At 44.4% G+C, this 12,343-nt stretch overlaps 1 protein-coding gene across 2 annotated transcripts in view; it reads right to left on the bottom strand.

Annotated features, from left to right (window-relative positions):
• TRAF7 (TNF receptor associated factor 7) overlaps positions 1 to 10,721 on the bottom strand; it is a 932,052-nt gene extending 921,331 nt beyond the window's left edge. Inside the window, exon 1 of one of the 2 annotated variants that reach the window (XM_069647334.1) lies at positions 10,623 to 10,721. Coding sequence is in view for 1 of the 2 variants with exons in the window: in XM_069647335.1 (XP_069503436.1) it covers positions 10,623 to 10,637 (15 nt within the window). In the remaining variant the exon portion in view is untranslated. The remainder of the gene's footprint in view (positions 1 to 10,622) is intronic. The other variant, XM_069647335.1, reaches the window with a different exon arrangement.
• Positions 10,722 to 12,343: the final 1,622 nt, after the last annotated feature.

Genomic DNA, 12,343 nt, shown 5'->3' with positions numbered 1-12,343 from the left:
GGTCTTACTAGGCTATGTGACATTCAGATTGCGCAAGTGCAGTAACAAAAAGTGCGAGGGAGAGGAGGGGGGTGCGGTCTGCATGAAATGCAGAAGTGCTAGGGTGGGAAGGGAAGTGCAGGGTAAAGAGGAGAGAGTGCAAGTGAAAGGAAGGGTGTAGGAGGAGGGGGCAAAGGGTCACCAGGTGCTCAGGGGAGGTCAGGAGCGCAAGTGCCTGGGATGGCATGGGGTGAGGGTCCATATGCTAAGTGCAGAGGAGGCGAGTGGACTGGTGCCCTGTAGAACTCAGAGGGACCCAGGCAGCCAGTTATTACAACAAACGGGGGCGCTAGCAGCGGCAATATTGTGAAATGGATGGTGATGCTCTGCAAACGTTCTATCTGTCCTACACAAAACTGCATTTCTAGAGGCACCTTTTGCTTGTTTCTCACTACATTCTTAGTGAAGGATTAAATTTCTCCTATTTTCTGAACAGCGGTCTGGGCAGTCCCTTTTCAGCCAGCAGCGGTTTAAAAATGTTCTTCTGAGGAATGGCACCCATCTTTGGTTTTAATGTAGGAGAGCGGTTTTGTGCTGCTCTTTGGGGATGTATATTTTGCTATGTTTATGTGTGAATGTACAGACAAGCTGCACTCCTGGGCATCTGTGTAACGCCACAAACTGCTGGATCACTGTCCTGGTTCTCTTGTAAATTATTATTCTTTTGAAGCTTGTGTCAGGCTTTTTCCATTGATCACTGCCTCCCTCATAGTTCCTTTTGAGGTTTCTCCATAGTGAGTCCTCTTCTGCGCTCAGTGCAACCCCATTTAATGGTCTCTCTTCCTCTAGCCCTCTTTCTCTTTATGTATCCTTGCCCCATCTTTTTTGTAGAAAACCCCCTCTGTTTCCAGATCTATTCCCCGTTGCCACTGGTACACCCAGGCTTCTGGACTCTTCTTCGACATCTTGTAGATCCTTGTCTGCCAAGTCCATAACCTCCCACTTGCATCGCACTGTGTGGGACAGACCGCTTGCACTCTCGCCTACCTCATGTGGCCATTAATCTACCAGCATCCCAGATGCACCATTATAGGCAACTTATTGGCAAGAAAAGTGTGACAAATATTGCCTGTGTACAATGCAGAACGTTACGTGATACGTACAAACTAGTCCTTGCCCTTATCCCACCGCCCCACTAGCACTCAGATGACTTCCTAGTTTTAGGTTAATGCTATTTGGAAGGTGTATGCAAATCCATAATTTCAACTGCAAGTGTTAAGTGATCAAATACCCGGGTGGATCTTTTAAAAGGGAACTGGGGCACAGGAGGTGATCAAGCAAGCCGGCACTCACTTGGGGGAGGTCCCGCTGAGTACCAAAAGCAGCTCTAAAAAATATGTCACACCTGGCGCACAAGCAAGCAAGAATTACCCTCTCCATTCGAGGTTTGGGGTTCTCTACCAAGAAACTTTTTTAAAAAACAAAAATGGGGCTAAAGAGTGCATTTTACTGAAAGAAAAGTCCAAATATATTGGGTCAATGTTAACTAGTAATAGATGCGTGCATCAATACAAAGGATTACTATTTCACCACAGCAACATATCCTTATGTGTATTTAAGGACATTGTGTGATAATATGTTGTAGCAGATTTGTTTAAATGAAGCATTAACGTATCTTTGTTAATAATGTATGTAGACCATCTTGTTCGGCTATTGTTTCAATACATTTCAGCTAATATGCATGAAATTACAAATATATTGTGTTTATGTACTAGAACGTGTTATGAGGAAGATGGCGATCCTCGTCGCCATTCAGTGTGAGCTTTCCAGAGGGAGCCAGGTCAGGTTATGAATGAATAAGAGACATCAGCGTTGACAACGGATTTGTGCACCTTCCCGAATGAACTGGGCAAAGGCCTCCTTTTAGGGACTGGACAGCGAGATTCTTTTCTCGAAAGTTCCTTGATCTCTTTCTGTTTCAGTCACAGGTCCATGACATAAAAAGCTGAGGTCTGGCAGGTGGGTCGGGATGTTGCAGAATTGGTTCCAGTAGAGTAAAGATATAGCTTGGTGGATTGCCTTGCAAGACAATAAAGCTGTCTCTGCTTCTATCCAGGAATGTGCAAGACCACAACACCCTATATCAGGAAGCAGCCCAAATTCTTGTGTCCTAAAAATGACAATATAGCCCTGTGTACAGCATCACTTCTGACTGCACGTCAAATATATATGATAGCTGTTAAATATCCCAGTGCCCTACCTTTTAAGGTTCTGCTGCAGAGGTTCAAAGCCCACTGCACCATCTGTTCACAGGGCCTCTAACAATCACCCCCTATCCAACCTACACAGGACCAATATTGTCCACTGTCGGCCTGTACCAGGCACCACTAATAGTGCCAAGCAAACTATGTCCTCTACCCCAGCATCCATCCCAGTAAGGAACTCTAGGCTACGCTCTAGTTCCCTAAGACTTCCCCCACTCACTCTCACTACCAGGAGAAATACACACCTTGGTGCCAGGACCCATATTATGCGACCCCCCTCCCTCCACCACGAAGACAGCCTCTGAGCTTTACAAGCCCCAGAGCAAAATATCTTTCTGTCCTACGCCACCATTCCCTGCCAGCCACACACCTATCTCTCCTCAGAACCCTGCCACCTCCCATCTTTGCCATCAGTCTACAGATACTTGCAGTATTCATGACCAGCTCAACACAGAACATGGTACTACAACAAAAGGCACCCTCTTATGTGCTGCCCCCATATCTAGGACTCTACTGTAATTTACCCCCACTTATACCCACCTAAACCACCAACTTCACCCCATGCTACAGGGAGCCCTCAGTAACGATAGGACTCTCTCCGGAACACATACCTTGGACATCAATGACTCGATCACCACGCTTAACATACAGTTATTGGCCATCACTAAATCCTGGCTCCACTAAGCCTCGGGCCCCCCCTCCCCACTCTCTCTAGTCCTGCCAGACGGTTTCACGATTCTGAGGTGCGATAGACCAGACGCTCGAGGTGGCGGTGTCGCCCCTCATTCATAGGGACTCCCTGCAGATCAGACCATGCAGCTTTTCCACAGCGGGCCACTGAACGCCTCTCCATTAAACTTGCCACTGCCCCTAAAGACTCCATCAGTATACATATTCTCTACCACCAACCAGGCCCCATAGCTGCCTTCACAGAAGACGCTGTTCACACTCTAGCCAATAACATCAAGCCCACACCTAGAATCCTACTACTAGGCAACTTCAACATAGGCCTTCACGACCCCCTAGGCACAGCAGGCTCCACAGTAGCGAATGCCCTCTCAGACCTTGGATTCAAACATTGTGTTGCTGCACCTACCCATGACAAGGGCAGAATCTTGGACTGGATAGCCGATCTGAGCAGACAAATCATAGTCACCTCTAACACCCCCTGCCCCTGGTCGGACCATCACATCCTCGGCTTCTCCCTTCGGCGCTCAAACAACTGCCACCCTCGTTCCCACCTACAATGGCCCGTAGCTCCCAGAAAATCTCCAAAGAGTCAATTTCCCCCTCCCTCCTGCCTGTCAACCCTGAACTTCTTAACGTTTCTGACCCACAAAGCCTAGCAGACATTTATGCTAACACCTTGACGAAAGCAGTTAGCTTAGTAGCACCCCTTCTCCCTAGGAAATCCAAACCTACATGCCACCTCAACCCTTGGTTCACTACTGACCTCCAAGTCCTGCCCTCTAAGAAGAAACAGGCGGAGGCCATTTGGAAAAAAGACCCTTCGGATCACCCGAAAAGGGCTTTCAATAAGCTTGCTAAGGAATATAAACAAGCCATCTCTGCAGCCAAAGCTGAAGTCTACAATTCTAGAATCGAGACGGCCAGTTCCAACTCAACAGAGCTATTCAGAATACTCAGAACTAGAGACACCCGTAACAGCTACTTATACCATCAGCAAGGAAGAAACTTGGTGCACCAATATTCAGAATGCCAAGCGTGCTAAAATATGCATGCTACAGCAAAAATTGCAACCAAACAATTATTAATCAGCCCCCCATCCCTCCTCCCATAGCTAAAACACTTTCCACACCATTGTTCCACTTTAGAGAAATCTCGGAATTGTAAACAATGAATATCCTCAGAAACCTTAAACCATCTAAATGCAAAGGAGACATCTGCCCAGCAACCACCATCAAAGACTGCTCTGATGCCATAGTCCCTTTCATAACTAAATTCATTAACTCCTAGTTCTTAGCAAATTTGGTCTCGGCTAGCCTCAAAGTATACTGGGTTCTCCCCTTACTGAAAAAAATGATCACTCAACCCAGCAATACCAAACAATTACTGTTCAATCACAACAGTGCCCTTCTTGCTTAAGATCCCGGACAGAGCTGCCTATAACCAGACCCAACCATTTCTGGAATCACATCACATTTTAGGGATTCGATAATCAGGTTTCCGCCCAGGCCACGGCACCAAATCTGCACTATTAGACATACAAATGCAGCTAGATTCCTTCAGAGATGAGGACAAACCAGCCATCTTCCTACTACTGGATCTCTCAACCGCTTTAGACCTAGTAGACCACAAGACCTTATGTCACCACCTCACCTCAGCAAACTTCTCCCACAAAGCCACCTCTTGGGTTGCCCATTTCCTAGAAGGCCGTTCCATGAGAGTTTTCTCAGACACTGCGAGTGCCTTGCCGATCGCAATCCCGTGTGGCATCCTCCAAGGCACCTGTGTCTCCCCCTCACTATACAACATTCACTAATCCCCTATTCGACCTCCTGGACGACACTGGTATATCTCATACCAACTATGCCGATGATACCCAAATCCTACTCCCCTGTCAAGCTTATACGAGGAAAACGCAGTCATGCTAAACAAAATGTACGCTACAATCCAGACTGGGATGGCTACAAACCTATGTCTGAATGAGACGACTTGGCTCTCCCCCATTCTACAGAAATTATGCCTCCTTCACAATCGATGGAATCCAGGTCTCTGTCTCGAAGACAGTCAAAACACAAGGTGTCCACCTGGATGCCTCACTTTCGCTCACCAAACAAGTTAGTGCTGTGACATGCTCGGCAGCATATACTGCTAAGATTATCAACTCAGCAAGACCATTCATGTCGCCAGCGAGCTGCCCGACTATTGCTAGAGCAATCACATGTGCAAGATTGTATTATTGCAATGTCCTCTTTGTTGGGACATCTAAACCGGACATCAACAAATTATAGATAATTCAAAACAATGCCCTGCGAGCACCCTTAAACATTCCTAAAAGAGACCACATTTCAGATGCAAGAAGAAAGGTCCACTGTCTCCCTATTCCGGAAACGATTATTTTTAAAACTTTGTCGATCACACACAGATTTCTGAGCAACAGTGCCATGCAATACCTGGCCCAGAAAATTGAAAGATCAAAGTCAAACAGACCGGTAAGGTCCTACCATGCTCATCGTCTGGCCCTTCCAAAAGTGAAAAGAGCTAAAGGAGGGGAGTCTAGCTTCCCTACAGTAGCAGTGAACCATTGGAACGCCCTCCCCCCTGCTCTAAGAGCTGAAGACTCTTACTGTTACTGGTCCTTCCGGAAGGCCTTGAAAACCTGGCTATTTGCCTAGCTGGTCATCCCCCCAGACTTTCGGTGAACTATCACTCTTTGCCTTAATATCTAGCATTGCCTTGTTCTATGTACGTCCATGGCGGGATTACTATCCGCCTGTTAAGCTCATGTACCATGTAACTGGTCTGCAACAGTGCCCTGATGCATCAGGGTTTAGGCACTTTACAAATGAAAAAATAAATAGGATGCTGCCAAAAAAAGCATAGCGGTCCATTTAACAGCTTCTCTGTGTTACTCTTCAAATACTGCTGCATGTAACAATCTAACAAGCGTGGTCAAACATGCCAGAGGTCTTTACACCATGGTAGAGGGATTTTTACACCATGTTAGAGGGATTTTTACAGTTCCAGGGAGATGTGGAGACCTATCCAAAGGTTCAAAGGTACCTTTGGCCCTGAAGGCTAGAAATCAGCCAATGACTATGAGAACAGCCGTCGTACCGGGGTTACCCGAGGAGGTAATAATAGGCACAGACTTTCCAACATTTAAAGAACTATTAATACCTGACAGAACGCAAAACGCAAATATTCCATACTCTCCTTTCAAATCTTGGGAACCACCAGTCGAACGTTCAGACAAACCTATATGGAACTGAGAAGATGTCCAATATCCAAATAGAGAGAGAGAGCGAGAGAGACAGAACACAATATCCCCGACTCTAATGTCTGAAAAGAAGAATTAGAGTGCAAGTCCAGAGGAAGGAGAACGAGAAGAGAGCAAAGGGAGAGACGATAGCATATGCAAGCTCAGGGAGGTTCCATCCAGCCCGTGTAACCCCTGGGGAAAGAGAACAAGGAAGCGCACGAGTTTCAAACTTGCTGGAGACTGCAGAATATAATGCCAGATTGCGGCATACGCAGCACGAGAATCCAACAAGACAAACGCCCAGGAAGAGATGGTGGTGAGACCTCATAGAAAAGTATGTGCTGGACAGCTGGTGCGCATAACGTCGCCAATACCACCAGCAGGAGAAGGTCACGGTGTATGCAAGCGAGCAGAGAAGGTGCTGACTGCTCAAGAGCAGAGAGAGAGCTCCCGATGAAGATACGATCCCCTTCAAGAATGAAGGTCACAGGGAGAACGTGAAGCCAACAAGGATTCAAGGGAATCATCATATTACGCAATTAACTCGTTATAGTAAAAGCTATGAAACAAAGTAGCTACAAAAGGTTGTGAATCGAGAGAAAGGATGGAAAAGCTGAACAGTGCGAGAGAAAACCAATGCATACAAATATCATGACAAAAGGAGGAGATAACTTGTCATCATGTACAATACAAAGATAATAATAGAAAGAAAGGCAGAGATGAATCATTCTGTACAAGGCAATGATAACAATAGAAAGAAAGGAAGAGATTTCTCGGAAGAGGAACCAGGCAATTGGGCCTGATACAAAGCCAAATTGACCAAGATAAGTGCAACTGTAATTATTCAAAAGAGAAAGAATATCAAAGTAAGATTATCTGCCAAGTATACGCTGAAGCCCAGGGTCAAGTATGTAAAGCAGGAAACCCCAAAAGAGAGCTCGAGACCAGGATAAACTCAAACCAAATTGAGGAACTTCAGAGTCTAATCAAGGAGTCACGAGAGACTATTTTCAGATTGGATATTAAAGACTGGTACTAGAGGTAGCCTTAGTATAAATGAGTCATTCTTCTGACCCAAATTAGTTTTCATAAGTGGTAGGAACAGTTAGGATAGTTTGTGGACTGCAGAATTATTGGCTTGGGACACTTAACAACTGACAAACGAGCACCTTAGTTAGTAAAATAGGTAATGACCACCCATAGCGATAGGGAAAGTTTGGGCGAATAGTGTTACATTAATAAAATATCATACATCATGACATCTGAGAGTCTGTGTCCTTCTTCTGACTCGCCACACAAGCCTCAGGTTACCATTCATGCCAGATGATGTTGCAGATCAGAAAATAGTTATTCATGAAGTGACAGATTTTGCCATGCAGCCCATGACCATAAACAACATAGCACCATGCCAACAGTGAAGATTAGATTTTGTGGAAGCAAAAACCCTTACCAGGAACGCGCACCGCTAAAAAGATTAGCGTTGGACTGGTGTATAATATAAATTGAGAAATAGCTGCAGTCTTGTCTGAAGACATTCACCATTGTGCGCTAACATAATCAGGACCCTGCTGATTACGGCTGCTATTTAAAGAAGAGACTTGAACATATCTGCAATGCTGCAACAGCGGCACGCTACATTATTACCCAGCACGGCTAAACGTGACTCAGCTTACCAATTTGAAAGACACTGCATCAGTAAAAAAGGTTGCATACCCAGATATGAGGAACTAACCTTCGTCCATGTACCACTTTGGTCTATCAAATCACTGATTAGAAATTAGACAAACCATTGCACCAGAGTAGCTGATAATAAGCTACACACACAAATAGTTCAGTTTACTTGTTGGAACTATACAGATGTTCACGCCCTGAGGACGACCTTTTTAAGTGCAATGGCGTTATTAATTGCAACTTAGCATCATGCAGAGTAGAAACTAGCCTACTCTTTAACACAATGGTGATTAAATGTGTTCAAACTCAACAATACTGTGTTTAAAAACTACGTTATGTGATTTTTCCTTATGTGACCTATCCTGTGTGACCAATATATGTTTAAACTTAACAAAATTGTGATTAAAACAATTTTTGACTAAATATAGCTGTGACTATTTATGTTTAAACAACATTGTGTCCCTGACATTAAAGGTTTGACTTATCGATTGTTCTAATCTGAATACATCCCTTTTTGATAAACTCGTCACAAATGTGGCATTTAAGTTGTTAGAAGCGCAGCCTGTGAGGTTAGAACACCCAAGCACCATGCCAACAGTGATCAGCACGAAAAGTACTATTGCCATGATAGTAATTCACACATTAGGCACCATGGCTTATGCTAGTAATCCAGAAATTAACATAGCATATAAAGCATCATCAATGTTACTAGTAATCCAAAGAGCCCCCACAGAATGTAAAGCACCATTGTCATTCCATGCAATGCTTGCGGCACATGCAACAACAAATTACTGGAGCGCGTAGTGGTGAATAGGATCATTAGCTACTTGGAGGCTCATGGGTTCTGCAACTCCTTCCAAGCTGGATTCCATAGCCATCACTCCAAGGAAAAGCCACTGACGCACATGTCCACATTGCTTACTACTACTTGCCTACCACTACAAACTCCCATCCCTCCTTATCCATCTTGACCTTCATTCAACACTTTCGGCCAAATCGCTCTCCTTCGCACACTGTCACATGTGAGAACCCAGCACACTGCAGCCTCTTAACTTTCTGATCAATCTTTTCCATATTCTCAAACACAGAGAACTCTGGCTTCCCTCCCAGTAGGAGTCCCCAAAAGCTCCATCCTTGCCCCCCACTACCCTTTGTATGATAAAAAATTCCTCCACCAAGGAAGCTCATCTCCTCTTTCAGTTTCTCATACCACCTCTGTGATGATGGTGATGCACCATTTTGTTTTCTTCACCCAGGCCTCTCTTTCGTGATCTACACTGCCCTTCCACAACCAGTCACTGGTGGGCACTTTGATGCCTCATGCTTAACTCTACCAAGACTGAAATTCTCTACCTCTCTGCACATAACACCCCATCCCTATTACTGTAACACATGCATCTTCTTTCCCCCTTACATCTGGTCCCTTCCCCCGAGACTTACAACCACCTTGAAGTACCCTCTTTCCCAGTGACCTCAGACTTCACCAGTTAGAGCTCCAGTTAGATAACCAATTCTGTACCTCCTTTCAAAAAGATTCAAATGTGGCATACAAAAATAACTTTTTAAACTCCCTGTGTGCTTATTTGACCCACACACGTTTGCTTTCTATTTTCCTTTCTCTCTCCCCTCTCCACCTACTCTACATAAAACAATGACTAAAAGAGGGTGAACTAATTACGCAGTTTCCCATTTATATATCTAAGTCTTGAAAGTACCTTTACAAAACCCAGTCGCTTTTTAGCATCATGTAGCTTTGCATTCTGGAACTTGTAGTCTTGCACTTGCATTCAATATGGGGAAAATGCTACAATCATATCCGTTTTGCTTCACATATTTTTATGAGGAGTTATAGATTTAAGTACATTTAAAGTTCTCTAGAAAACATTTCTGTGAAACAGAATATTTCTGATTTCCAAACAACGGAAATGTCTGCTTACTAGAGCTGAGAAACAATGTGGTCAAGTGACTAAGTTGCAGACTGTACCCAAAACCGGGCTCCGCCACTTAACTAAAGTGTGTTATCATGGGGGAAATCGTTTTTATCGTTCTATATCTTTTTGCTAAAATTAGAAGTGATTCAGTTATCACTGGAGGCTAACTAAGCCTTCGTCATGGTGTTGCTCCATAGATAATGATAATAATAATAAAGATGAGCACTCATTTTGCACATCAAAATGTTATCTTGTCTCTTAGCAACTTCTTGTAAAGTAATTGCCAATTATCCCTTCGTGTACCAAATACTCCTGGTGCTTTCCACGTCTTCATTACCTGTGATGTCACTTACGGCCAGTGGGAAAAGTAGAATTTGAGAACGCATTCTCCAGCTACTGTAGAATGGCAGAATATAGAACACAGTTCCTAACCCCTGCCCCAGAAAGGATTGATGAGCTCAAATGCATCCAAAAACTCCTCTTCCACACAGACTGCACCTGACAGCCACTCCTAAACCAAGACTGATGGCAGTACAGCTCACCGGTAACAGTCCTCATGCAACCAGAGTTGCACAGACTGCACCTGGTAACCCTTCAAAGCCCCAAAACAAAGCCCGTAGTTCAGACTGTTTTTATTCTCGCTTCCCAACCAAATGAACAGCGATACAGATTGCAAGTGATAGACACTTCACCATTACTAGACTGACAATGGCACAGACAGACTGCATTCAATAACGCAACCGGTATCTTGAGGGAGAGTGCACGGGATGTCCCCAATCTAACAGTCTACTTGTCTCCCAAAACCCGCCCCACCTCCAATCTCTCACTCACCTGACATGCCTCCATTTGCTCAAGGTATCGAGTTAGTTCCCTTTAGAGAAACGGACCTATCAACGCATCTACATAGCGTAAAGTATGAGTCACACGCGCTGCGTGAGTTTATTTCCGGTGATCTTGTGTTGTCAGCGACGCGTTGCCGTTGCTTCATGAGCAGGCAGTTCGGAGCTGAAAAAAGGGAGAATTGTATGGGTGTGAGAAAGTTCCTCCAAGACTGATAGCGAAGGCAGTTTCTCACGTAGCGCAGCCTGCTTCAGATTGTGTTTAGGGGGTGCATTATCTCTTCCTCTATTTGCTCGTGTATGACTAATGGAGTCTATAAATTATGAAGACTGCACGTGAGACCAAATGGTGGGGCTAATTTAGCACAGATGTCCTTTTCACTGTGGGCTCGATGGTCATTTTTGCGTTGCTCCCGTTACCCGCCCTACCCAATTACTTAGCCCCACAAGGGCACGCTACGCTCTGCACCCATCACATCGTGGACACTGCATCAGAAACCGTTCACTTTGATTCTCCCTTTTGTAATGGTTTTTAACAGTGGATATGAGTGTTTGTCCAATAGGATATGAGTGTTTGCCCAATAGGATGACAGTTGTTTAGTTAATTGTAATCTGAAAATAGTTTGACAAGTAGCGCTTCATCTTATTTGTATCATTCAGTGTAAAAGCATTGTGCTTTTGAACTACCTTTAATCAGGGTTGGGACATGATGGCATTCCCCAGTAATGTCTTATGATCTTGAGCAAAACTGTTCTAGGATCTTGTGTGCAAGAAAGACAACTTTATTGACATACTAAAACATTGTTAATATGTTTTCTGTAATGGAGCAAATGCAACTGTCTAATTAAAATTAACCTAACTCTAAACACGTGGTTCCCTCAGTACATGCTTAGTTTTTTTATTTATAGAAATAGCTTTATTTTAAAGTGGGGCCCTAACAATTACTTGTGAACACTACTGCAAGTCGGCAAAGCCCTGTCACTACGTGAAGAGAAACTGACATCGGTAATGGTGTTCAAAGCAGAAAAAAGGCTGCTTCTATAAAGTTTATGAAGGAAAGAAAGGAGGCTGGTTATTTGGGGTGAGTTCCTTTATTGATCCCGCGACGTGCAGGACCACATCCACACGTCGTCTTCCTACGACTTGCCCAACTGACATGGAATCCCAGGGCCACGAACATTCCCCATAGGACTAAGCCAGGCCCCTCGTAACAGATCTCCCTCCCTTCACAAACTCAGAAAAGGTAACCACCCCAAACTAGGATAAAACAATAAGTAACGTTTGAAGGACCTTCCTGTTGGGTAGATTTATCATTTTTTTTAAACAAGTTTATTTAAAACCTGTCACACCGGAATAGTTACATAGTTTTCAGACATACTAATAACAGTGTTACAACATAAATAATGAATAAACCCCTCGCTCACCCCTTTTCCCCCTAGTTTTTGTCTGAGCGTATAGTTTCTGTCTTCTGCCCCGGCCAGGGTCTTGTGGGGGGACTGTGGTGGGGGTACTTGGGAGGAGGGGGTGAGTTTATTCATGGTGTAGGAACAGTTTCGCCTGACGTGGTTGGGAGGTAAGTGCTGGGAATTCACGATTATATTCTAGGATGGGAGCACAACAGGCTGTGAAGCGGTGGAGGGTTCATTCTTTCATAGTTGTGACCTTCTCTGCTACCAGAATGTCCCAGACTTTCGTTCACCAGAGCTTTAATAG

The sequence above is a fragment of the Ambystoma mexicanum genome, chromosome 2q, assembly GCF_040938575.1.
Source record: "Ambystoma mexicanum isolate Mex_15411 chromosome 2q, UKY_AmexF1_1, whole genome shotgun sequence".
In the NCBI taxonomy this organism is placed as follows: domain Eukaryota; kingdom Metazoa; phylum Chordata; class Amphibia; order Caudata; family Ambystomatidae; genus Ambystoma; species Ambystoma mexicanum.
The sequence above is the reverse complement of the archived record's forward strand: the minus strand, read 5'-3'. Positions and strand labels throughout refer to the sequence as shown.